We start from the raw sequence: 27996 nt of genomic DNA, 5'->3' as shown, positions 1-27996 counted from the left end.
GTAGTAATGATCATATAAAAAGGTAATCGAATAATTCTCAGCAAAAATATAACGCCACAAATTAAAAAACACAAATAAACATATAATTTAAAAAAATACTCAATGGTTACATGGACAAATGCTGTTTCATTTATGTTTTTATAAATACACTTAATATATACGTGGCCATACATATACAAATATATTAAACCTAAAAATACAGGTTTCAGCCTATGGCTATGTCGAAAAAATTACTGGTATTACCACCTAAGAAAGTATTTGACACATTAGAAAAAGCTAAAGCTATATATAATATTTATAATATATATATTATCGTGAGGAAAATAAATTACAATTTGTCAATACTGCGCTTTGTATATCGTCGTATTTTTTTCATTTAATAATAATTGAACACTAGTCTAAATTTCTTAATACTAATGTCTATCTATTGTTAACGATCTATCGTCTATCGTCGTAAAGAAGAGAATAGTCACCACATAGAACACTTTCTATGAGACACATTTTTTACTCAATTAATTTATTTGGACACAGGGCTATTCGAGGAATTTCATTCTCATTTCAGAACAAAATCCCTCCATAAATATATACACGCTTACTATTTTTTATAACCGTAAAAAGTAATAAAAAAGGAGTTTATGTACATTCATTGGTAGAATTGATATTATCTTTTTCACTTATCAAACTCCGATACTTCACAGATAAATAAAAAAAAAACAGGACAACCATTGACACATTAAAATCACGCCCATAAGTACGTACGTAATCAGCGTAATTTTCCCATCTAGGTAATTAGAAATTAATTAAATATCTCTCGTTACACAGCGACGTTTTGCCTCTCACTCTTTCGTTTCTCTCGTTTATTTCATTTTTTTTTTCGTATTTTTTTCTCCATTTTCTCGTTTTCATCTTGCAGTCGGATTTAAGAGAAAGATTAATCTCTAGATTAAGTTAAGTTTAATTCCTCTGGTGGTTCGGGGTAGGAGGATAAATACTCAATTGCAGACGTGCTCCTCACGCGTGTGTCGACATAATTCGCACTGCACCCTACAGCACCATACAAATCTGCATTTACACTTTTCCGTGACATCGCGCACTCGAGTTTGGTAACCACGACCGCAGCAAAGCAGTCGACACCCGTCTAGACCCATCGAGGTTCGATTGCATATTCGACCTCTGGTGCCTGGTATTCCTAAACTGAAATTTACCACCACAATTATTTTATTATTCCCCCATTCTCCCATCAATCCTAAAAATCTAAATTCATTAATTATCAAACACGTCAAATAACTTTAACTTAAATAAAACTAGTCATTAAACCTTTTTACGGTAATTTCCCCATAAATGGGAAAGATATTTAATTAATGGCGGAGAAGTTTACCAAGTACGTAAAAGTAATGAGGAATGAAGGAAATAAAGATAAGTGACATACGTGAGATTTCGCTCGCAGTAATCAGGACTATCTTCGAGATACACGAGATCGGTTTTATTCGGTCGTTTGAGATCAGCCCGAGCCGGCCTGAGTCTGGGCTGTCGTCTTCCGCCTTTCTGTGCCACCCGTACCATCGCCGCACCCTCGTGAAGGGCTGCCAGGGCTGTGCCAGCCATTCTAAAAAGCGGCAATTTTCGCCAACATACTCTCACACTGCACGACCCACTCATCCCTGAAAATTCAATTAACGCATTCCCAGAACATTTGATAAACTCAGGAAATAATTCGCCTGAATTTTCAATTAATTGCAAAAAAAAGAAATCCAATTCGTATATTCGATTCGAGATTCAGTGGCTCGCAATTTTTCAATGACTTTGAAATAATTACCATGACATTTGCAAACTCGCTGCATCCTGGAGCGTACAGCCCTCCTCCCAGCCTCACTGTCATGTTTCCTCATAAGTTGTCCAGCAAGGGCTTTAGGTCCCTGAACTACCCCATCCTTCATGGGCTCCTCAGCACTGTCCGACCACTCCCTGGAGAGTTTCTCCCCAAAATGTATATCCTGGAAATAGCAAACGAGGTCACGTTCTGAGGATTGTCATCCTCAAGCACTCGACGCAATCCGATGTGCCATTCCGCGTTGGGTATTTTAGGACAGTGCAAACATTGTTATCTGGCTTTATCCCTTTTCCCGGAAACAAACGTCAGAAATACCTCAGCTTCACGTCGAAGACAAATAGCTTCAATCTACAAATGTGAGCATGCGACAAGACCAATGCGTTGTAATATCTCGGGGGTTCTACCAGAGAGGCTCGCAAAACATTGTACCCGGAACCCGAGAGGGTTGTTGCAACTTAACAAGCTTATACATCCCCTTCCCTGTCGCTTCTGCAGGGGTTAATCCCCCTTGTAAGCTTGGCAATGTCTACAAGGGGTCACCTGCTCACGTGAAATGCATCCATTCACCGTTGACACACGACTTTTTAGCTTGTTGATGTGGAACGATGGAATAAGAGTCAAACAAAGATGAAAATTGTCTGATACCAGCGATTGATCAATTATTTTAAAACGAGAAAACAGTGGACAATAATAATTAAAGGAAATATCTCATTCATCGATTGATTTTGACTGATAAATTTTGGAATTTGTCGGCGAGGACGTGCAGCCACATTTCGTAGCAATTAATTGGAAAATTATTTATGGCTTTTATGGTTTTTAAAGTTAAAGGCAGGACTGAAGGACGGTTTACGACTCTTACCTCACTGCAACCACCCCACTGCCAATTATTTGGATGACGCGTCCTCACTCGATTGTCACAAGAGCAGTCAGTGAGTTCGCCCCTGGAACACGCTCTGGTTACGCTGTAAGCCACACCAGCTGCCGATATTGCGTACACAAAAGCAGCTTCACGACTGTCTGTGCAAATTTATTCATTCTATTATTTATCCACCATCCAACCGATACCACAAACACACGGACATCACAGTCCCTAATCACTCCATAATCAAGGGTTATCGGTCTTATCAAATCGACGAAACCCTTGAATTATCATTTTTTTTTTTCAATCTTCCAATGTTTAATTTTGGCAATTATTTTTACGTATTGATGGAAACTCAAATCGGCTGAGAGAATCTAACAAAAAAATTTTGCTTTCGATATCTTCAATATTAATAAAATTGAAAAGATATCTTGCGTAATTAAACAAGACGCGAGAAAAAAAAACTGGACCACTCCTGTGCACCTGTGAAAAAACTCTCATTTGATTGACACCAAATCGATCATTGATCGAAATGAATTCGCAATGAAATTATTTGATTACGTGAATTGTCAATGATTTCCACTTACTGACTAGCATGACACCGCCAAATATATTCTCTGGATTTTCCGGTGAAATTGAACAGTTCCATCTGGCAGAGCGGAACTGGTGTTGGCACTCCTCTATAGCAAGCCTAGCCCCAGCACTTATTGCCTGTAAACGACAGAAATACAAATTACCCAATGAAGAGAGACAGTTTATTTACTCTCTTGTCTTATTCCCATCTCTTTTCAATATTTCCATTCAATTGCGTAACACCCGCTCCTCTGGTTTTATAGTCCTGGACCGCTGAGTCCCATGTTCACCTCAAAATTAAAAGCCTATTTAGTCTGTTAATTCACCGCAAGAGATATTCTAACCCACTTCAAGCCCTGAATATTCATTGAAACTTCTCTTTTCAAGAAACAGATATAGTCTCTGAAAATATGTGAAAAAAAAGGCGGTCGGACGGTGGTCAAAAGACCCTTCACACTTTTCACGACACGAACGAGGTTTTTACATTAGGCAAACAGGCTTTAAAAAATTTTCGGCGTGAGAACATAAAATAAGAGAAAAAAAAAAGACCAGAGAAAAAAGAGAGAGAGGCCATAACATGTTTAAAATATTTGTGAGAATGTTCAAGATCGATAAATTAAAAGCGATATTAAACGTCGACGATTAAAATTCTTCTCGTCTTATTTAGGTGCTTTTTTCCTCTTTTTCATTCATTCTTTAATCATTTTTTTTTTTTTTCGCCATTTTTCACTGATGTAAAAGCTCGTGCGAAAGATCAGAGGAGGAAACTACAGATATAAATGATCGTCCGCACTGCATCAGCCCGTTACGCCCAGGGCTCCACCTTTTTATTTCATTTTATTTTCTTTTTCTTCACCTTTTTTCATCAGATACGCTTGAGCACAACTCACCTGAAGAATCGAAGGCGAGCGTGAACATATCCCCTGCTGTTTGACAGTCAAGTGTGAGCTCTTGCAGTTCCTTTCGGCACTGGCAGGACCAATGACACCAGCACCGATCTTTGGCCCACCGTCGGGACCGCCTGGTACGCCATCGGTCCCAGCTATACCCGGCTCAAGGCCCAAATACCTGAACACCAACAAATGATAGGAGTGAATGAATGATATCGGATGATTAAGGATCCATTTAGGAATCATTCTTTGTGGGGGTAATGCCAGGGCACGGGGGATGTGGGGGAGGGGGAGGATCAGGGTGGAAAACCAATTAGAAGGGGAGAGCCAAGTGCGCCAAAAAGCAACTGTATAATTAGAGCAGGCGGCTCTTGGATCTCGAGATTACAGGTCGGTGAGAAGGAGAATCTCTTTGCTAAATCGTTCGCGGGCTCTTTTAACCCAAAAATGAGAGGAACTTTGGGGGAGATGGGAAACGGAGAAATCCTGAGGTTTGCAATTCCTGGATTTTATTTCAATTGATAATCAATTTTTGTGGCTTCTTTTGATCAATTCTTCTCGCGTGAGGCGGTTACTGCTGCACAATAACGCGGATTTTTTGGAAATTATTTTTTTGAGGGGGGAGGGAATGTGGAGGAATTTCCAGGGATTTTTTTAGACGACCGTAAATTAGTTTGTGGTGACATTATTATCAAGATGATGAGGGATTCTTGGGAGAAAGTGTTGGGGGCCGATTTTGTGGGGGACTTTCAGAGTTAGATGAAAGGGATTTTGAGTTTTTGGTGGAGTCATTCGGGAAGACTTGAGGTTCGGAGATTTATTCGCTTTCACAGAGGAATTGAGGAATTGAGGATTACAAAAAATTATTGAAAATCAAGAATGTCAATTAAAAACATTTGATTAAATCAACAAAAACCTTATGATCGTCACCGTCTGGTCAAAATGATTCGGCGTTTTACACTCGCGTAAAAAAACGAGCCAACTCCAATTAATGAATTTATCTGTTGCGAATGAAATTTTTTCAGTGTCCAAGAATTCTTATAGCCCCTCTTAATGAAGTATAAACGATAATTTTATTAGTTTCAACTACTTGTTGTTCAAGATATCCCCCTGAATTACCCCCAGGAATTTCAAAAAGCAACATGTATATTTATCTACACACAAAGTATTCCAAAAAAAGCACATGTTTGTTTGACGTGAAAGTTTTACGACTCTACGAGTGCACACGAGACGATTTAACGCGTATTCTGACGAGTTGCACGTTTTTCCGTGCATTTCCGGGATTCAAGAGTACTCCACAGTTTCAAGGAGCGCACAACAATTTCCAGTGAAGACATGCTTTTATCTCTTCAATTGAGTTTTCATTTTCGTCACAAAGTGGCGAATGCGCGGAATCGAACGCATTAAAACGTGAAAGTGAAGTTTTATGTCTCCGTATGCTGCAGCTTTCACTCTATATTTTATAAATCCTTTTTTACTGCACTCCGTCCATAAACAAAACCCGGGATCGATAATACCGTGGATTTAATACTGGTACAGAACTCAATCTTGGTATGAGCATGGGGTTATTGGTGTTTTGAATTGTATCGGTGGGAATTCAATGTTTATTGACATATTGGCTCTTAGGGGTACCGTCTGAGAGCGCTGGATCACGCTATATTGGAATCAATAAGCCTCCAGGATGCTCATCTTGGATATTCCCCGGGACGACTTGACGACTTCATTCAAGAAGATAAAAATATTTCCAAGAACTCCGAAATCTCAAAATTATTCAAATTCGACCAGAGGACAAATTATTTAAAAGATTTCCAACAATAAATTTTGTTTGGTGTAATTTTATTCAAAAATTATTGCCGAGATTTTTTCATTTTCCCATTTTTTACACAATTCGATTGATTATTCATAATCTTATTGTTTATTTCTACCAATTTTTTTGGTATCTGAATGCATGTGTATCAATTAAAAATGGGATTTGTTCCAATTAATAGAGTAGAAACGATGAAAGTATAATCGATCCGCAATGGGGATAAAAAAGTAGAAAAATATAAAGAGAGAAAAAAAGGGATGAGGTCTGGGTCCCAAGGGGTGGGTGGAGACAGCTCGACAAAGCGCCAAGTGGATGAGAAAAAAAAAATCCATATTCAGATTCGATGATGCATTCTATCCACCGAGAATTTCTATTCATTAAATTTGTGAAAAAGGATAATAAAGAGGAAATAATTCATGTATACAACGATGATTATTATTTGGAGAGATGCTTCTACCATGGCTTCTCCAATGCCAGGATGATGGGGGTGAACATGGGTGGAAGACCAGAGGTATCCTGTTGCCGTCATAACCACGTCAGTCGCGTGCTTTGTTAATGCGACAGTGATAGGGCCCATTTACCTCCGAGGATTATGAGCATTCAAAAAAAATTCTGGAGAATAATGGAGTTCATCTTGAATGGATAACAATGGCAAGTGAAGCGTGTGAAGGGAAAAACATTATTTACTGATTTAAACCTCGAGAAATTTTCATTTCCTCCGCGGTGCGTAACATTCAATCTTACATTATTTGTCATTCAACAATCCCAACAATCCCAACAATCCCAACAATCCCAACAATTAATTAAAAAATATATCGTAACATGACATCACAGCGCATCGGACTTGATAAAAAAAATATTGCACAATTAGAAAATATTTGGTAAATCGGTAATTAGTGGGATAATAATTCAGTGATTAAAACCCTCGGCTTGCACTTAATATCGATCATCGATTTGAGAAATGTAATGCGTTTGAAAAGTATAGCTACCAAGGAAAGGAAGCTAATCACGAGAAATGCACGGCAATAGCCCCCCCTTCGGCCAGGACACTTAACTGGCTATAATCTCAGCTGGATATCCCGTTTGTACAAGCCAATGGATATAGAAGACCATCGTCCATACGATGGGCCCTTCTGTCCACTGAATTTTATTTCTCCTTCGCTGACTTTTCGATCCCCCTACCCCCTAACAACCCAACCACCGACAGATCGAATTACCTTGGCTAATGCCTTCTACCTTCCATCCGAGACTTGCACGCATGTTATACATGTACCTTCAGACTCGATATAATGTAGCATAAAGTGGTGAAAAAATATTTTCCCATCCTCTTCCTCCTTCTCCCTCTTCTCCCTCTTCTCCCTCTTCTCCCTCTTCTCTCTCTCCTCCCCGTCCACCCCCTCATCATAATCATCATTTTTTTTCCTTTTTCATTTTATTACGGATTAAGCCCAGACTGTCGGCAGTTTAACGTCTTTATCGTTTGTTTATTGCATCGAGATGAAACAAGAATAATTTATGCCAATGGCGATTGATTTAAGTTAATAAAAAATTGACTCCTTCTACCGATGGTTTTGTGGTAATGGCTATTGATTATTTCCTCATTCTCGGAGTTCATTTGCATGAACATGCATTGCGTTTTATTATTTATTGGGGTGTCTTTTTTTTTGGCTAGTTTGATAATTAGTGGGTGGTGGGGGGTGATGATTATTTAGCTGGTGAGGTGGTGCAGTCGGAATTTTCAGGCGGATTTTTTTGGTCGGGGTTCGGATGAGTATTTACGCAAGACTTTCATCATTTTCTCAAGTTTGTAATGTCTCGTCAGGCATTTCACGAGAGCGTGACACGCGTGACTGGTCTCTCCAATGCGGAGGTCGAGGTACTGCACATACGTACAAATACGGAAAAACGGATTGAAATTGCTGTGTCGATAAATTCAACTGACAAATTATTATTCCGTTACTAAAATATTTATCTGAAAACGCTGGGAAATTACACCTGAAATGTCAAATAAAAAAGAATTCCATAGAATTTTCTGTTTGCAATTATTTTCATTCACGAATAATCAATAGCCGAAGTAATCAATTTTTAATTTTAATTAATTACCTTGGATTAATTTCATGAATTATTGTTCGAGCTGTCGATAAATGATGGGACATGATTTAGAAATACGATAAGCGAAATAATCGCAATTAAAAATTTTTTCTCAATTTAAATTTTTTTAAATTTTTTGTAATTGAAAATTTTTTTTTAATTTCCCAATAGTCGAAATTCGCGGAAAATTTCCGGGAATTTTCTCCACTCTGTCAGTAAGAAAAAAAAAAGAATTTGATTTTTTCTCGAAGGGAAATAGATTTTTCGAAAAAATTTTCTAGAAATACGCGATCGTGATATTTGGTGACAAATAAAAAATGGTAATTAAACTGAGAGGTAATGTTAGACCCACGTGGGATTGCCCTTTACATTTGTTCGAATGAGTTGTGTGCGGATTAATCCCTTGTACTGAGGCCCCGGGGATATCAAGTAGAGTGTGCCTCGGCAGTTTATCTCGACGAGTCAATACACCATACCTCAAAAAGGAATAATGTCAACAAATGGAGTCTAAATACAACGGAAATGATTTTTTCCCATCAAAATACGATAGCTCAGTGAATTCTGTCAATGAATGCACATGATTCATTCACTATTCCGAAGCCCGTGGAATGCACCTGAAGCCATGTACTAACTATTTAATATAATTCCCGAACCTCTCACTGATTTATCATTTACTCAATCACCCGAGGAGATCGCGCAATAATTCCAACAATTGCAATAATTGCCATTAATAAACTCCACGACTAATGCAGCCGAAAATTTTCGATTTTCAATTCAATACTTGAATCTATTTATTTTCAAAAACACTCCCTGAAAGCAATTGCTTGTAATCACAAAATTCATTTATTATAAGTTACCATTATTATTATTATTATTATAAGTTATATAGCGTGTCGTAAAAAGTCGATAAAATTTATTTCAAAGAAAAATGGAGTGTGTCCCTGTAGTGATGAATTCAAATGCTATAATAATTGAAACCCCCAGCTAATCGGTTTTAACACGACAACGACAATAACCGAAGAGCCTCAGCATAGTTGAGAGATGACTAAAATGCAAATAATACACAAGCCAGATATGTATGCAAATTGTGTACGTGTATGACCACTCGAGTTGCCTGAGAGGAGGATTGGGTATTACACCTCGAGCTATTCCTCACCCGTTTTCACGCCCCAACGATACTTAACCCCCAGTATGTGTACCCTTTCCTCTTTTTTTTTTTCACTTTATGTTTGTATCTGTGAAAGGCTGAACCAACAGCAGAACCTACAACGATATGTGCACTCACTTCCATAGTCGTTTATTATTGCGTTTGGGGTACATTCGGGCATCTGGTAATATTTGGCATTGGCAAAGAGGGATAAAGGGATGAGTCTCACTGTCAACTCGAAGAAACCGTTTATGAGGTCTTAAAATTGATATTGATTTTCGACTCTTTGAAGTAAACGACAAATTTACATGTTCCTGTACTATTCCCTTTTATCCATTACTCGAAATGACTGAGGGAGAATTAATTTAATCGACAATTGTTGGATAATTCACTGATAAATTGTCCGGCACTCCAGATGTTCTGGAGAACTAACGTGAAAATAAACAGGGAGTCCAGGTGTAGCAACCATCGATCAGAAGCCAACCCTACAATTTTTTAATAGTTTCAGGGGAAAGGATTCTGAGAAATAATCGATGCCACCAGTTCCCCCAGCCAATGAGGGTCTAAAAATGCGGAGTAAAAAAGGCCATAATGAAGAAAGGTATCTTCACCTCGTGGAAGGCAATTTGAGGGTAATTTTCGAGTGTCTTGAGTCACTTGGAATTATTATCTTTGGATAATCAAAGTGGGCAATCTTCTAATGGCCCTGCGCAGCCCATTGGTGTTGAAAAACCTTCGTGATCACACAACATATATAACTGACATCAAAAATGTGTATGGTATATAGTTTTTTTTTTCTCTTCAGAGAAGGTTTTACTCGCGGAGGAACTCGAGGCATTTCCCACGCTGTGTACTCACGTGTTTCATAATGAATTTGTCAATTAATTTGATTTTTATCCGACTGCAGGGTGGGCCCAGGATGGAATACAAATAACTACCACTGACTCGACCATCAACAACTGACTTGTATGTTTCGATATCGGTGAAGGGCCATTAAAGGGGAATATGGATGTTGCCCGCTGGCATTACAATCAACAGCTACTGTTTGGTAGTCTATATACCTCCACGAAAAACGGTACATATGTGAAATACACATATATAACACAACGCATATAATTATTGCCATCCAAACGTCTCCCGTGAGAAAAAAACTGGAATTGAAAACTAAAAACTGACAATTTGTCGCGAAATATTCAAAGAGCGTCGTATGTCATTCTTTCTCAAATTAGTCAGAGTAAATTTTGGTAAATATTCCCCTCGAGGTGTGAAGGAATTTTATAAAAAAAAAGCCGGAGTACTTCAAAGCCAAAGAAAATACGGATCTCCCCATTTAATGAATGAGTTGTAACTGATGAATACAGGTTTTCCATATCTAAATTTAATTCGCCTGACGGGAAGAGGTAAATATGAAAAGCCAGTGACGTTTTACACGAGATGGTAGACATTAAACAAACCACGGTTTGTTGTCATAATTTTATTAGCAATTTTTTTTTCTGATTTCTCTCAGTCGGAAGGAGAGAAAACGTAATGGGTAGTGTAGCGTGGGCGCTGAATGGGCAATTAGCATACTAGTGCGATCAAAGACACCCCAAAGATGTGTGACAGAAGCGTGGCTGGAAAATTAACGGCTGCCACTAAGACGACAGGTCACACCGTTCTTTCATTTTGTTTTTTATTCCCCGTGTACTTTGCCTATTCTTTTTTTTTTATCTATCAGCCGTGGGAGAAACTGGACAGTTGCCTTGGCAATAAATTAAACACGCCACGCGCATTTGACACTCTGGTGATGTCAGTCTTGCTCCTGAGGACAAGTTGAAAATGACACTCACATGTTTGGACTCTTCTCAACCATTTCGTGGAAATATCTCACTCGCTAAATCACGTCTTCGATTACACTTGTGGGGATTAATCGTGCTAAACTGCCACAAGTATCATGCTTACTGTGGAATTATTTTTAGAACTTGTACTTGGGTTTAATCGCGCTATTTTACGCTATGTATGGGGAGATGGCATCAGCGGAAATGACGGATTTTTTTTTTTCGGAAATTAGGCGGATGCTTGGGGTTGTATTACTTTACGGAATTGTTACGGAATTTTTCGGGGAAAAATATGATGGATGTGATAAATTTTGAAGAGTTAAAAATCAGACCGCCTATTCCCCAATTCATTTTTTTTACTGATCGATTTATTAGAAAAAAAATTATTGGTGTATGCAGAATTTGAAAAGCAGTCTTCCAAGTGCCAGACATGATTTTTACCCGAAGACCGCATTGTTGTTTAATTTAATATTTAATAAAAATATCAATTGTCTAATTATCACTGAATCCCGAAATTTCAACGAGAACTTCTTCTCGAACAACTTTATCCCAACTGCAACGAAATTTTGTTAAATTAAAGAGAATTGTTACACCTCTCGAAAAACTCGCAGACTATCATTTCACATCACTCCGATAAAAAAAGGAGTCGAAAAATAATTAGCAATAAATTATGAACATAATTTTGCATTTACTGCGGCGGTTTGTTTTTTTTCTTCAATTTTTTTAGTACTCGGGAACAGATGGAACGTATGAAGAGGAGGCCCGAAGGACTGGTAACACGGGTCATTGAGTCTCTTTTTCCCAACTTCAATAAGAAAGTCTGATTAACTTTTTTGTTCATGTATTTTCCCTGTCTCCGAGTCTACTTAGCCCTGAGGAGGAAAACTTGGGTGATTTCATCTCGATGGAAACTGCTCAATTTACCAGAATATTCTTTCCCCCCAATTATCTCTGTTTACCTCCCACCACTCGAGTCTGGGTTTTACCTCTTTATGAGAAAAATTATATCTCTTTATTGTGGAGCGTAGGAAAATACCGATTGATTATTATTAACGAAATTAATTCGATTCGGGTTGTGGTGGGGAGATTTTTAGGCTGAAAATGAGTGGGATTTCTTGTCTGGCTGTTTCCGGAGATGATTATTGCAAGGAAGGCTAAAAGGGTGGCATCCTGAGGGCTCTTTGATCTTGTCAATGGTGACATCCGGTCGAGGATTTGGCGCCTCAACGAAAATTCTCGCTCCGCCGCGGCTAACATCAAACGCTCTTTATTTTACATTTTTTCCAACTTTTTAAACAGTTGTTCATTACCCCACAACGCAAACATTTGATAGTCAATTCTCGACCCATCGGAAATTCAATCGAATTGAACATTCATTTTCCATAATAAAAATTAAAATTCAAGTTGTTAATAAAAATTCAGAATTTCTATGACTGACGTAATCATTAATTAAATTAATCCCCACAATAATTGATATCAGACACGCAGATGATGCGAGACAATTAGATTCCCAAGAAAATAAAAATTCTATTCACAAAAATTTTTAATTCAGATGAGGTTTGAAATATTTTTGAAAATTTCAGTCCCAGAGTTTTACGAATTTCCAATTATATGAGATTGAATTGAATTTCAATTAAAAACATTTCTTGAATTTCTTATTTATCTCGAGAATAAAAATTTTTAATAGATGAAAAATTGAGAATTGTGGCAGATTAAAAATGTCATGTGTAATTTTCCCCCAGGGGACTGGCGATTCCCATGAATCTTTATCCGTTATCACCAGCAACAAAGTCGCCTATTGACCAACCACGTGGACAATACGTCGTCCATTCACTCGTTGGCTGTACAAAAATAGTAAAAATAATAGGGCGGTATGTATTGGGTTATAAAAGGATTTAATACGCATTTAGGAGCCTTATAGGTCTGCGTAAGTTGCGTCGGCAGAGGCTGGGCACACAACCGATCCCCAAGATTTAATGGTCAAGGCGTTTTATTGGGCGATGGTTGGGGAAACGTTTGCAAGCGTCGGCTCGCCATCAAAGGCTCAAGCGAAAAACAGTAAAGACTAGTTTAACGGTGCTAACAGCGACCGTAACACCGAATGCATTACTATTTCCCCCATCACAATTTTTTAATACAATTTTTCCCTTCGTCAATGTCTGTCAATATCCCGGTGACGCTAATTTATCGAGAATTTTAATTAAACTCTCAATGGCGGTGAGGAGGGAAGGGGGGGGAGGTTGGAGATATGTACTTGTAAGTGGAAAGTGACTCTGAGTGGTCTCTAAATGAGAGGAAGTTTCAGCTTGGATTTATAAATACATTCCATTTACCCGTGTAGACGCTTACCAACGAGCCAGAACTCAACATCAAGATGTGGGAGAAAAGGAGAAAAATTGATTTCATGTTTATGGAATCATGTCCCGGATACCTAGGCTCTTTCTAATGTTTGTGTTAGTTGGGAGACGAATAATTTCCCGAAATAGTTGCTATAAGTTTGAGGGAGCGGCTCGGTGTTTTCAGAAATGTGGATGGAGATTACGAGGAGATGGGTACAAATTGCTGGATTTTGCCAATTTTTTTTAATGAGATGGGATTAACATTCTTTTTATCTGGGGGGGAAAAATTCTCACATTCTATTCACCTCGTCTCCGGGACGCTTATTTCGCCAGTTTAAATGCTAAACCCGGTGGAATCCTTTCCAAGGACTGCTCCTTTTTATTCATTCCGATTTTTCATTAGCATTTTTGCCAATAGCCTGTGTTTGTTTGCAGCTCCAGTGGAATTGAGCGATTTTTTGGCCTTTCTTCTACAGTTGTTCTCCAGTTGTTTGCATCAGGCAATTTAAAGATATATTTTTTTATCGTGAGATTTTCTTAAAGAGCATGTCTGGAGTGCAGCCAAGTTAATCAGAGCCGATGGTGTCGATTCCTGTTGGTAAGATTCAACAATCCGTGGATGATTGACGGTGGCGTCCGATGAAATGCTCGTTCAAATGTGAAACAGCCCGTGAGAGGCTGTAGAGTGCATTCTCCAGGGAGAGAGCCTCATCGAGATCCTCTGAAAATACCTCACATCAACGAATCAGCATCAGTCTCTTCTCACCACTCTCAGGAGATAGCCTTTATTAACAACTTTCGGGTTTCAGTCAATTTTCAGCTCGTAAAATTCCTTATCTCGGGAGACCTCGGAGTGATGGACACAGCTTCCCCAGGAATATTGACACATTCTTCAGAAAGTCACGCGTAAAAATGTCCACGGAATTCTCATAAACCCGGCACTCTCTAATTACTCAATAAATATTTCACGTCGTTATCAAAAGTCATCAATACGAAATATTTAATTCAACATCTGATTGACTCCTCTGTCAATCAGAAAATCAGTGGAAAATTAAATTGAGGTAGGAATTATTTAAATGAAATCGATCAAGTCTTTAAAAAATCTCATGACCCTCACTCTGAACCTACAAATGACAACTGATTAAATAAAACAAGAAATAAATAAAAAAATCAAACCGATGGGAATGGAAATGTTGATGGAGAAATGGTCCCCACGTGTAATGATGACATTGCAACAGAATGAACCTTGCGATACAAATTCCTTTAATTGAGGAATGCTCTTCAAACTGAGATAAGTCGAGTTGAGCCACCGAATTAAACCTGATTCTTTCCAATCGAATAAAAAATAAATAAATGTCTAAAAAATATAATGAAGTCGGCAAGTGCAGTTCAGCTCTCTCTTCAGCAAATGCAATTCCATGGAATCCACTCAGCGTAATCTGCGACACACTGGAGGCCCCTCTGTTGATCCCGAGCTGAAACCAACTGAAACCACCAGATCTTTTTCCTTATCTCGTACTGTCGGACGATTTTCTTACACACGTATCCCATCCTGGGATAGTTTCATACATATGTAACCAGCATCATGTGAGAGCACAAGGGCGTCGGGTTGCCTGACTCTCAATTTCTCGTTTTATTCCCTCCCCCTCACCTCTTCCTCATCCCCTTTGACTCCCTCAATTTTTTTTTTTACCATCTAATGAGGCCCGTCGATTGCTCGAATCTCTCGAGTTTATTTTTCCTCTCTTTCCTTCTGGGAAACTGATACACATGAATTTGTCTCCATTTCCACTATCTCTTTGGTATACGAGCTAACATTTATTTGATTGCACCCGGTGATACCGTTATTACTATTATCAATTATCGGCAAGTGGACATGTGGAGGTGATATTTATTTATGGGGAGTTATTGATTATCGATTTGGTTTTGAGTGGTGAAATTTTTCTATTAAAATGGTGGAATGATTTTTTTTATCTGGTGAATTGATGATTTTTTTTTTTTTCATTTTAAATTGTTTTCAAAAATATAAAAAGTGGAAAAATATAATGTATATGGTAAATATAATGGTTTTATGAATTTCTGCGGGGCTCAAGTAATTTTCAATCTTTTCTGAAATTTCCAAAAAATGAATTGAAATAATGAGATTAATAATGCGCGTAAATAGATAAAACCGATAAATAATGCAATTAATTAAATAATTTTGTGATAGAAAGGTGGAATGAGGTGTACCAACCGAATGCAATCACATGGATAATTACACCGTGAAATAATTCACGGGAAGTTGATGAATATGAATCAATAGCCTCCGGGTGTGCACCGATAATTGATTAATCAAAATCACAGTAACAATTATAACCGTTTGAATGGAAATTTTCGAGGGGAAAAACGGCATGACATTATAGCCCGAAGGTATGTTTAACATGGCCGATGGCAATAGCCAAGCCACTCACAATTGCTGAGGGGCATTTTCGTCGCTAGTAGAAATGGACTGATGCGAAATAATAGAATGGAGCAATGCGCCTGTGGGGTACTACCCTCCTATGTACTCATGCCTTGTTCCGAGGTACATCTCACTTGCTCTCGTCAACAATAGCTATGTTTTAGCAGTGGTTATGCCCCTGGTACATACGCGGTAATTAGCAAAGAGGGTTAGTTAGCTAAGGGCGGAGCTTATGCGGGCCAATGCGGATCGAGGGTTTCCGGTTTCCTCTCCCTCATTTTTTTTTTCTTTATTGTGTGTGCATGTGTGTTATTACCCCCCTCAGTTATGCAATACAACCCCCCGGCTATTTTATCATTTTTTTTTATTTATCCTGAATTTTTTTAATTTTTACTTTCGATAATTGTGGGAATTGACGGTTTTGGCTTTGAAAAATAATTCTTTTAATTATTTGCGTGTATTATTGTTATTATAAATATTGCTAGTCGTTTTAGAGGCTTTCATATGGAGACTATTTATTTATATTCAATGTATTATATTGAAATGGAAAGAAAAACGAATCGAAAGAATTCAGAATTGTGAAGAAAATGGAACGAGTGAGTCACGTTGAATACACCGGAAGAAAATAAGCAATTTGAAAACCCAGTATGAGACTCTTGTAAAATTCAAGCAGTACAATCTGTGGTTTTCCTCATTTTTTTTTTCTCTTTCTTGTTCTCTTTTTTTTCACCCCTGCGTTTTCTTGTTTGCAGTTTGTTTCTACTTTCTCATCTGTATGCACACGATATTTGGGTTGTTGGTGTCCCAGTAGTGATGATAGAAGGTAGTACGACTGGTACAACATTCAGATGTTGATGCAAACAGAAATATGTAAGCAAATCGCTGTTTTGTCGGAGTGTATGTACAACCCTTTCTCGTCTCTTTGCGCCCCATGTCGAATGGAATCTGCTGGTGTCTCGCATTTCTCTCCCCCTGGGCTCATTAAGAAGATCCCAGCGATTACAAAACTCTTCCCCTCTTTTCCAGATGCGAGTCTTGTACATTTTAGAAAGACTCTTCTGTTGTCCCTCATTCTGCTTCTTTTTTTTTTTCTTTAATGAGGGGCACCCCTCGGCTGATGTTACAATAGAAATTCGATCGCAAAATGAAAAAGAGAGGTTGGCATTCGATACATCGGGGAGGTAATTGCGGGTAATTGGGAGGGGGTGATTGAATTTTATTTTCAATTATTCAATTCATGCGAGGGGGAAATGGGCTGAATACATTTTTTTTCGTAACTATTACCTAATGTCATTGTTAAATTATCCGAATAGATATTTTATAAATAATAATTCACTGCAAGAATCCCCGAAATTTTGTAAACGTAATGATTAATTTAATTTAATTCAATCTTCCGATAAATTCGAATTAATTTGAATGAACTCGAAAATTTCAATTAGTTGTTTCAAAAAAATTGATTCAATTTGACATTTAGCCCTCGTAATTCCCCATATGTTTATTACGAATTAATCATTAACTTTATTCATTAGGTTCCAAATATTTTTTAATTTAATATATTTATTTCAGTGGATTTATGACTGAATGAACGAATGTGAGAAAAATACTGAAGCAAATGCGTCCAGCTGATATAATTCAGCTCTAGTATCACAGCGTGAAGGTTTAATTGGGATAGAGATTTGTGATTGGTCGGTGCCGAACAAAAAAAAAAGGGTTGGGATTATTTTTCAAGTGAGGTATCCGCATGGTGGGTGTATGTGGCAGGGGGTGGAGCAGATGAGAGGGCACTCGAGTAAGGTACGATAGTAGTGCAAACGAGGAGGAAAGATGGAGGTGGGTTACGGCTTTTTATTTGCAAAAAAAAAAAATGTAAAAAAAAAGGGAGAGATGCCAATGATAACCGCACGTATACCGGCGTTTCGTTGGCGCGTGGTTTCGAACCCCCTCGAGTGGCACTTTGGGCCCATGAACCGTGCACTTGAAAAAATAAAAAATAAAAATGGAAAATAGTAGGAGGGAAGGAAAAAATGTAAAAATGAGAAGTGTAGGCTTGAAGGGAGTGGGAAGGACTCCGAAAGCTTGTTAGTGAGTTTTCCCATTTTTTAGCCGCACTCTTGACTCACCCCTGATGCTTTACTACCTCTTACCCCTACCCCTCGCTATCCACTTTTCTACGTACTTTTATTTATTTTTTTTCCAGGCGACTTGTGGCCATTGGAACGTCGAGAGCACGTAGGAGTGGCCTAGTTATACTCAATCTCAATTTTCTATTTTATTTCTGCTCGATGGGGGCATTCAATATTCATTATGAAAACATCATTGGAGGAGATAATTGGAGAAAATTCCAGAGTCGTATTATCAATTGATAAGTAATCATCGCAATCAGTCTTATCCCTTTGGATTTAGACCCTACGATTATTATATGCACTCCGGGTACAAGCATGAACGAGAAAATGAGGAAAAGTTGATTTTTTGAAAGCTAGAACTCGTGAGCTTGACTGGGTAAAAAATGATGATCCATTTACGTAAAGTCGAGGCTATTGGTTGCACCCTTGGTGGTTGTTTCTTGGCTCCACCGATCCGTGGAAAAATTATAGCGTATTATGGGAGAAGGGGGAGAAAAAGTGGATGAAAGGGCGATTGAGGAAATGCAGCGTGACGTATGCCCCATTGGTGTTGGAAATAGTGAGGGATTGAGGGAAGAGGTATGGGGTCCATGATGTTCATTCCTGGTGGCAACGACTCGCCGTGAAAAATTCCTGCGATTCGTTCCAGGTGTGTATCAGAGGGGCTAAAGCTATTTCTTGGCATATCGGAAAAGCTCGTGGAAAATAAAAGATTTTTACTGAAGAGAACCTAATGGATTTTCCCCAGTGGGGACTACTGAGAGAATAAGTTTACGGATGTGGTTGATTTTGGAATTAGAGAGACGGGATGAGCCCCTGAATCACTGGAAATAAACACTGGCTGTTCTGAGATTTAATTCACTCCAGGGGAAGATGATAATTTTCCGGCTTTCAGTTACAGCTTTGGATAATTCTTCACGAAATTCTTGTTTCAAATGAGAAAATATAAAACCCCAGGATTTATCCTACAACTTCATACAACAAATTTTTTTTCAATTATTGCCGAGTGGCAATTCGATTTGGAAATGGTGGTTCTTGAGAGAAAATTATTTTCCTCTATTTTCCAGAGGTATTTAATGAAATAAATATGACACACAATTCATACGCACTATCAACTGATATTCAGAAAAATTCAATATATCTTATCTCCCCAGAGAAGTTTAAAGAAGAATGACAAAAAAGAAATATCAGAATCAGTGGTATTAGTGAAAAGAGTTGTGTCACGACCCGGTGGTTCGTGCATAAATTAACTGTTTTCTGGTGCTCAAAAGCACGAGCTAATCCATCATAAATAACTCGCGTTGCAGATGTGTGTTGGTTAAACAACATATACAGTATAACGCTGGATATAAACCCATGGATATTATTCCACTGTCCCCTAAATTATTTCGAAACGATTGTAGTAACCAAAACTCCCCCAGTCACCCTTCGTGCTGCTGCAACCACCAGCATCTCCCTTTCTTCAGGATATAATTCTACCCTGACACTGGGCAACTGGTGCAATTGCAAACCAAACGCCCACTGTTTTAGATCTCATTCACTTTTTATTTTGTCCTCTTTTTTTTTTTAACCTCGACAAATGTCGATTTAAATTCAAAACTCGTTCGTTCACCCCTCCAAGCATAAAGCTTGGGGATGTAGTCCCCTGTGTTGCTTTAATATTAACGAACAAGTTAGTGCAACACCCTCTCAGTGCCCTCTGGACATTACGCTTGTAATAACCATCAATGTTGGAGAACATAAGGTGATCGAATTCCCAGGGACGGTTTAATAAAACTTCATGTGCACCGAAATAAAAATTCCCCAATAAAAAATATGTTTTTTTTCGAGAACAACACACGTCATTAATTAATAATTAAACACATGTGATTGCTAGTACTGAATATCGAGTTGAAATTTTGGAGTTCAATTGCAAGAATTCAAATTTGACATCTGAACTTGAACATTGAAGAGAAACGAATTTATAATTTGATATCGATCGATAGAGATCGTTGGGGAGTTCAGGCTGGAATAATTTGGTATTAATGAAAATTCAATGTTTTTATATTTTCTAATGGTGTGAGTGTGTAAAACGTGCGCGTCTAGTTGTGTTGAGAGAGGGGTCGGACAACCCTTGGGTGATCTATGGCGAAAGATAAACCACGCGTTCAACAAGTGTGCTTGTCGGAGATAGTTTTCAGTACGTGTCCACGCGATTTTTCTTTACCCCCCTCTTCTTATGCCGAAAGAAGGAACTGTGTGTAGAAACAAATAAATATCAATGAGAAACTGAGGGCAGGGAAATTCTCCCTGCACCACAATAAAATCGATAGTAGAAATTCGAGTAGATTGAGGTACAAAAAAAAATCTCCGATATGATACCAGATCATGAATCAATAAAAATCATTTAGCATTTATTTTAATCCCCTTACTGTTTTATTATTCATTATCACTCTCTGTAAATTATTTTTAATTGATTCCAATTTTTTTACAATGAATTAATACCACGTACGTTGAAATACTCCAATATGTAAAAATGTCAATTGAATGGAAAAATTAATTTTTACGATTTTGAATTATCAATCAGTAATGTTTGGGCTGAGAAGAGGCATTGCGAGAATAAAGCGAAATGTGAGGATGAATGCTGATAGTATTGGTGGTATGAATGACAGTGTCAATAATTCTTAATCAAGGTCGAGTATTTTGAATAATAAAAAAATCGAATAAATTATGAGGAAACAGAACAAGTGGACATTGACTCGGTTGAATGAAGAAATTATACTGGAGATAAATCGCAGTATAAATATTTGCGTTGAGATTACTTTGAGAATCATTGGGATATGCCGTCAATCTACACACGCGATCGTGTGACTGGAGTACTGTATACAATTGCGGTATATACAAAAGGCATAATGATGCCCACAGAGAAGACTCATGCATTTGTACTCAGCCAGTCAGAGATTCTTCAAAGACCTCCATTTCAATGTTGAAAGTAAAGATGGGAATGATCTTTTAATGAAATTCTTTCAATAGTCAATGTCATCTCATTAATCTAGATCAACACTTTCGCTCGTCTTCAAAGGCTGAGAAATTGTTTCTCCATTTATTTTTCACCTTCCAGACGAGCATCGTGAATTTTCGATTGAATGTTTCGGGGTTTAAATTATTTAAAACCATTTATTCGAATCTTCTTTCAACGTGAAGAGATGTTTGGAGGTGGTGAATGACTTTGTGGATCTTCTTCACGTGAAGATAAAGATTATCAGGACAAACATTATTTAGTGAACTAACAATTGCTTTGTTTCGAGAGTAAATGTGAGAATGTAAAAAAAATCTGGGATTTGTTGAGGGTCATTTCGAATTCAATGAAATAATGGAAAGATGAATAAATGGAAAATCAGAGTCAGAATTGTGGCTTCACGTGAGAATTATTGTGGAGATGAAATCAATTCCTTCAATGGATAACAGGAGTACAAAGAAATCCTTTTGTAACCAGAAAGACGAGCCGAAAAAATATCAAGGAAGATTAATCCCAATCGCTTCATTCGCACTCCATTCGCACTTGATCTCATCCTCAAAGACTATAAAAAAGTGATAAAAATAAACGAAACAGGAATGCGCACTTGAATAATCAAACTAGGAAAAATCGAATTCCCGAAAACTTGGAAAAATATTTTCATAACAGCTCTCCATTTTCCCAGATTTTGTCAATATTTTTTGACTATCCCTAGAAGACCCTTTTTACCTCAAGCCTATCGACAAAAAGTATATAGTAGTAATATCTATTTTCATTATTATTATTATACTAATCCTCCACTGATCTCTGACCTCATGAAACAAATCCAGAAATATTTTCCCACGTCTCGGTAAAATGAACGCATTTTCACGAAAATCCTCACTATTTTTTCGCCTGTCCCTCGAGGAATGCCCTTTATTTTCCCCAAGCCCATCGACTAAAATAAAGTATATATTTAGAGGGGGACAACACACCTTAAGCCACCTAATTCGCCCTTCACGGTTTCGCAGTGATGGAAGTCGAAAGAACGAAGAAAGTAAAACCGGCCAAACGGGCTTGGACTGTTATAGGGTCAGTTTTTCGTCTCAGAGAGAAGTAGCTACCTGTCGTGCCACTCTCAAAAGACTGTATACAATTCCATTGGAGGATATTTCATTCTAAACTTCTCCGAGAAAAAGGGTGGGGAACGAAATCCACTCGAAAATACGTCAACACACGGTAAGAGAGGATGAAGGGCCTTTGGCACCTTCAGCATCCTCTGGCTCATCTCATCTCCAGAGCCAATGCCAAAGACGAGAAAAGAAATTATTTTTCTCGTTGATTAATTTATTTGAGGTGACCTTGAATTAACTCTGCCAATAATTATCAATATTAAAATGAATTCAATTGAATTTATTTAGTTGAACAGGAAATTATGGAATAATATCGGATTGATAATATCGGAAACTTGGGAGAAAATAATAATCAATCTAGTAACTTCAGAGTTCTCGAAAGAATAGATACATCTCTCAAATAATTATAACAGATCCTTGAAAATAATTTTTTTCTCCAGTGCAATGAGAAAAGAGATGAGAAGGTTTAGGAAAAAAGATTGAGAGAAGCCAAAGTCGAGAGTCAACTCGGCCGGATTCCTTCTTTCTTTTCACATAGATTTTTTTCTCCCCTCTTGTTTTCCTGCTTGTTCTTTTTTCGTTAAACTTTTTTTTTTTCAAGTTCCTACGTCGTCGTTATGACAATATATCTCGGGTAGCCGTTTGCAGCCCAAAAGCCTTGCCGCCCTTCTTTGTCGGAGATTTTTCAAGCGCAAGGACTAGGGCTTAAACCGCAAATCTAGGCAGATGATGGAAATGTCTCGATGTGAAAATAACAATGATCTTTACGGATTTTCCCGGATTAAGCCGGAATTTCGCGATAGAATTAATTGTCAGAAAGATTTCGTTGTAAATTACTCAATCAATTGATTTCGTTTGAATTTTTTTAGGATCTATCCGATCAATAAAAAAAAAATACTCGATTGACAATGAAATGAAATGAGTTCATTGACTCCATTCGATTCCAGACAAACGTCAGGATAAATCCTAAAAATTACGTGACAACTGCAACGACTTTGTAGTCAAAAGTTGACAATGGAATTCTCGCAGTAAAATACAATCACGATTCATTGATTATTTTCCTGAGAGAGAGATTCGGGGGACTAAATTCTAAATGTATCTAAGTAATGACAAAGGAAAAAAAAGTAAATACGAAAATGGAGAGGCAAAAACGATAGGAGAGACAGTCCCCTTCGTCGATTTCATATAACGCTTCTTTTTCCTCGTTTTTACGACAGTACAAGGCGGCGTGACCACACATACGTCCACGGGTTAGTTTTTATAGGCCTAATATATTATGTACATACATAGGATACATGTGTTATAAACGGGCTGTGCGCCGGGGGAAAAAAAAAGATTTGAAAAGGGGGGAGGGAAGAATCACCGTGACCAAAGAGTATTATTTCGATATTGGGATGGCAATGGCCCCATAAATGAGAGAGGAAAACACCGTTTTTCCGAAGAAAGTACCCGAAAGTCAATTTAAATAAAATAAATAAAGAAATTCACTGAAAAACCGTTGGCTAAATAAAAAAAGCCCCTTACACGACAATTCGTCGCAACAATTTTCATTAAACATTTATCACGGTATTTTGATAATATAAAAAATTCCAAAGATCTGCAATCGGTTTGACGATGACAATTATTTCGTGAAAAAATATTCAATGCGGTTGAAAAATGTGAATAAACGTATGGATAAAAAAAATATATTGTTCGGAACAATTGTTGGGCGTTTATAGTTTTCCATCAAGAAAGATCCGGACAAAAGTGCCATAAACCGATGCCCAAATAAATTTTACGAGCAAAGCACTAAAAAAGGAAGCCGTAGGACAAAGAATTAAGAACACATCTAAACCGTAATAGAATGGACGATATTTTCGCCCCCTTTTATTTAGTAATCGCAAGTTGCCGAATAAAGCCACACATTCCTGCATCTTAAAACGCATAAGAGGGGTAATATTACCCCTCACGAATGACTTACCGGTCATACAAGAGTAAAAAGGGCGTTAATGCAATTTTTAATCGCCGTCATAAACGTTTCTCTCTTACTCATTGTCCTCTTTCTCTGTACGCTTAATAAACGTGCCTTTATTAAACCCAACGATTATTTTTCTTTTTTTTTTTTTTCACTTTTTATGACGGATCGTGCGTATACATATGGCAGAAGGCGAATACACCCAGTATAGGAATATAAAAATAAAGAGAAATCTTTTTCTTCACCTCTGGGCTTTTTTCAAAGGGAGTCCCCATCTCAATAGTTAAGAATTTGCCATTCGCCCTTTGTCGTTTTGCAATGCCGGATATAACCGCTCTCATGGGCGAATCTTTACGACGTTCAATCGTTTATTCTTATTTATTCTCTTTAACGGCTTATGTGCCTTTCTTGTGTATGTACTCACGTTTTCTTTACTCTTCGGGGCTTTCTTTGAAAAAAATAATGAGAAATTTGTGATGGAGCCCATGGCAAACTAATGCCCAAAATAATTATTCACTTTGTCGAGGGTTTTGCAGGAAGTCAACTCTCGTGGAGCGCCCTAAACCGATTTATTTTTAAGATATTTAGCAAACAATTTACTAATTCGCTGTTTGCTGAATTGAGACTCGTGAAAATTATCGTGGAATTGGTGGATTCTAATGGAATGAATCAATTTTCGTAAAATATACTGGTGTCATGAATATTTTATATCGGTATTTTTCAATCTCCGGTTGCAGTACAATTTTTAAAATCGAACATTCACTCTTGTGACTATAATTCACAGTATCGGAATGTAATCAACGAATCCCACTCAATGACATTCACGTCGACAAACAGACCATTACGAAATGTCATTGAACTTCGTCATGAAACCTCAATATTACTCCAATTAAACATTCCATCAATTATCCATTAATCTTAAATACTTTTCAGAAATCACGTGAAAAAAAAAATCGAAATCATGGCAATCATCATAAAGAAAAAAAAAGTGACAAGTTACACCACGACAGACATCTCAAAAGCCACCAATTTGGAAAATGGATCACCTGCCGTAAACCCACTGCATTCATCTGCAATTAGCCTCAACCCTCACCTCAATCCCCCCTAGCAAAACCAGAAAGAAAAATAAAAATAATCATCATAAATCAAGAGTCCCTCTGCCCTCTCTACCGGTGCAAAACTCCTTTCGTACCACATAAACACTGGAAGCCTAAAGAAAGATAGACTCGACTGGCTATACTATTTTCTCCATTACAAATGTACGCGAATTCATGAATGTGTAAGTGCACTTATACTGTTGGGGGGAGGAACGATTAATCGGCCAAGGGAACCAGTTTGTCAGTAATAAAATCTTCACAAACGATCGCTTGACCGCTCGAGAGAGTGTGCCGATCTCCTCTGCACTTCTTACATACTGCACCCCCCTTTCCCCCCCTTCACCACCTAATTTCTTTTGTTCTCAATACTTCCGGGGGCATCTTGAAAAATCGTCAATATCATCATTACCCCAGAAAACAATTAAACATCAACTCTCAAATTCCTGCATAGACATTCATGCAGGAGAGATTAATTGAGGATTCTCGCATTTTCAAGATGATATTTTGATTGATTTGGTGGATTAATCCTGCAGATGATATTTCCGCAATAATCGAAATAAAATCGAAATCGTTGAGATCGAATTGTGCGGTCAGGGGACGTTGGAAGGTCGAAGATTTTTGGGAGTCACGGGGGATGTTATTGGGTGATGTTGAGCAATTGTTTTGACTCCTCGATCAGTCATTACGGAATTATGAAATTGTTGTGAATGATTTGAATGGAGTAAAGGTATGTTGAGTACTTACCACCAATTAGCTTCTGCGCCGTAGTATCTCGCAATCACGAGGATCATCAGAGCGACTAGTTTCGATGTCACAGACAGCATCTTTATTTACTTAATTGTTGTATCGACGGTTTATTGAACTGTTGATCACACTTGATGCCTGCGGGAGAGAAACACCTTGTAGATAAAAAGTTGTCACCCCCGTATGGAGAATTACCGATGACGCACGAGGGGTTTAACTGTACATTTTTCACACACACGATATTCACTGGGGATTTTCGATTTTCTTTTATGATTGCAATTAAATCTTGATTAATTACCGCACTTACTTCGTTGTCACTGTTTACATTTTTTATGGTTTGATTATCACTTGAACTTTTGATCAACTGGGGATGGTGTTTTCGTTTTACTTTGATTATCCGGTTTGGGGGTTGATTTTTATACTGATTTGGTACGATGGGGGTTTTTTTTTAATTTGATAAGCGGTTTTGCACTGATGGAGTGACCATACCTCTCCGGCGTTCGCGTACGTACTGTGGCGGTTTGACACGAGGAAAAGGGCATCGAGGCCTTCTCGACTTTGGTGGAAAAGGCGGAGCCAAATTGAACCAATCAGGTGGCGACGATTGGATGAGCGAGGGAGGCCGGTCTCGTGGTGGTTGAGTGCCCAGAGGATGATGACGATGACTGTTCAACGATAACTCCAGTCATCGAGGTACCAATGAGTCCGGGGGAGGGCACCTGTCACTCCAAATTTTCTTTTTTTTTTTTTTTGTAGAAAATTCGTGAAGGTAATTTCATTTCTTCTTTCCTTTATTCCCTCATTCCTTTGAGAAATTCGTGATGGTACTCCAAGTTTTCTATTTTTCTCTTTTTTTTCTCTTTTTCTCCTCTTCTTTTCCTCTTTTTACATTTTCCAGGAGTTGGTCATGGGGAATCGGTAATTTCCTCCGGGTGAATGGGATTTTTTGAAGAATCAAGAAAATTGAAAGGACTTTTCAGTTGTCTTCGTCGTGTGAAGAAATTATAAATTTTGTAAGGACTTTTTTTATAATTATATGTTCGTGGGATGGAGGTGGTTGTGATCGATGATGTTTGTCGATCCGGTGGGGCGTCTCGAACAAATTTTTCAAGGTACTCCCATTTGTCTTAACAAATCGAGATAAAAATCATCCTTCAAATCTCGAACTGTAATTATATCCCCCCGAATTTCCTTCCTCCTCGTCAGTTTTCATCGTCCATGAATGGGTAAACAAGTTTGAAAAAAGGGTTCGTAGATGGGATTTCAAGAGAAACTCCAAACGACGAATTTTCCATTCTTTAAATGAAATTCCTTGTCACTTATTCATAACTATTTTTCTTTCTTCGGTAGAAACTCGATCAGCCACTTCTCGGTTCCAACTTTTCGGGTCACAAGTGCCTTGTGTACCTAAGAAAAAAAAGGTAGAAAAGAAATAAATGGCCCACCTTCAACCCCAATTCAAATGGATGCAACGAAGAAACGGTGGTCTCGTATCTCTCGGTTTTCAGAAGTAAAAAATCAGAGAAAATGAAGACGAAGATGTTTGACAAAGAAATGTTGTGTATACAGTATCTTCGGGTGGGTGCCATTGTTGTTTATGCTCCCCTCTGCGGCCGTGCCTAATCAGGCATGCCCAGATTTCTCCCACTCCATTTGGCCTTCTAATACTTTTCAATGAAAAGAAAGAATTTGCAATAACGTGGGTTTTTCCTGTCAAGTACTTCAGATGTCGATTGTGAAATGCCTCTCAGTCTCTAATAACCGATTTGTAATTATTTCCAGTTTAATTAATCGAAATTTATTCCATTTTCAATGTTATATGGATGAAAAATACATTTTTTTCAGATTTTGCAATCGATCGTCTCTAATAAATACATGGGATATTGCCGGGGAGGCAAAAAGTTAAAGTGTTACAGGTGATTCACTTCTGGCGGTTGTTTTTTCAAAGCTATAACAAATCTAGTAAGCCCCTTTCACTCTACGACTGTAGGCGAATTAATTAAGACATTAATTTAATGATGCAATTAAGAATTGTTACGCCCATTTACCAATAAATTATACATTGAACTTACGTTCGTCTTTCTTTGTTTTTTAATTTCCATTCTCGGTAATTACCAGAATGATTTTAATTGAAATAAATATAATCGATAAAGGTAAAGTTAATCAGACAAAATCAG

The 27996-nt window shown here is 37.9% G+C and overlaps 1 protein-coding gene across 2 annotated transcripts; it reads right to left on the bottom strand.

The window, feature by feature from the left end:
• Window positions 1–2: 2 nt before the first annotated feature.
• LOC105266546 (protein Wnt-4) lies at window positions 3–26318 on the bottom strand. 2 transcript variants are annotated; one of them, XM_011304796.1, is made up of 7 exons: window positions 25820–26318; window positions 4154–4331; window positions 3278–3401; window positions 2691–2848; window positions 1817–1994; window positions 1430–1661; window positions 3–1194 (listed from the first exon to the last, which is right to left on the bottom strand). In XM_011304796.1, the coding sequence occupies exons 1-7, from the start codon at window positions 25897–25899 to the stop codon at window positions 993–995; spliced, it is 1152 nt and encodes a 383-aa protein (XP_011303098.1). In that variant the 5' UTR covers window positions 25900–26318; the 3' UTR covers window positions 3–992. The 2 variants fall into 2 exon arrangements, with proteins under 2 accessions (XP_011303098.1, XP_011303099.1); XM_011304797.1 differs by having other exon boundaries at window positions 25823–26318.
• Window positions 26319–27996: the final 1678 nt, after the last annotated feature.

Source organism: Fopius arisanus, unplaced genomic scaffold (genome assembly GCF_000806365.1).
Source record: "Fopius arisanus strain USDA-PBARC FA_bdor unplaced genomic scaffold, ASM80636v1 scaffold00039, whole genome shotgun sequence".
In the NCBI taxonomy this organism is placed as follows: Eukaryota; Metazoa; Arthropoda; class Insecta; order Hymenoptera; family Braconidae; genus Fopius; species Fopius arisanus.
The sequence above is the reverse complement of the archived record's forward strand: the minus strand, read 5'-3'. Positions and strand labels throughout refer to the sequence as shown.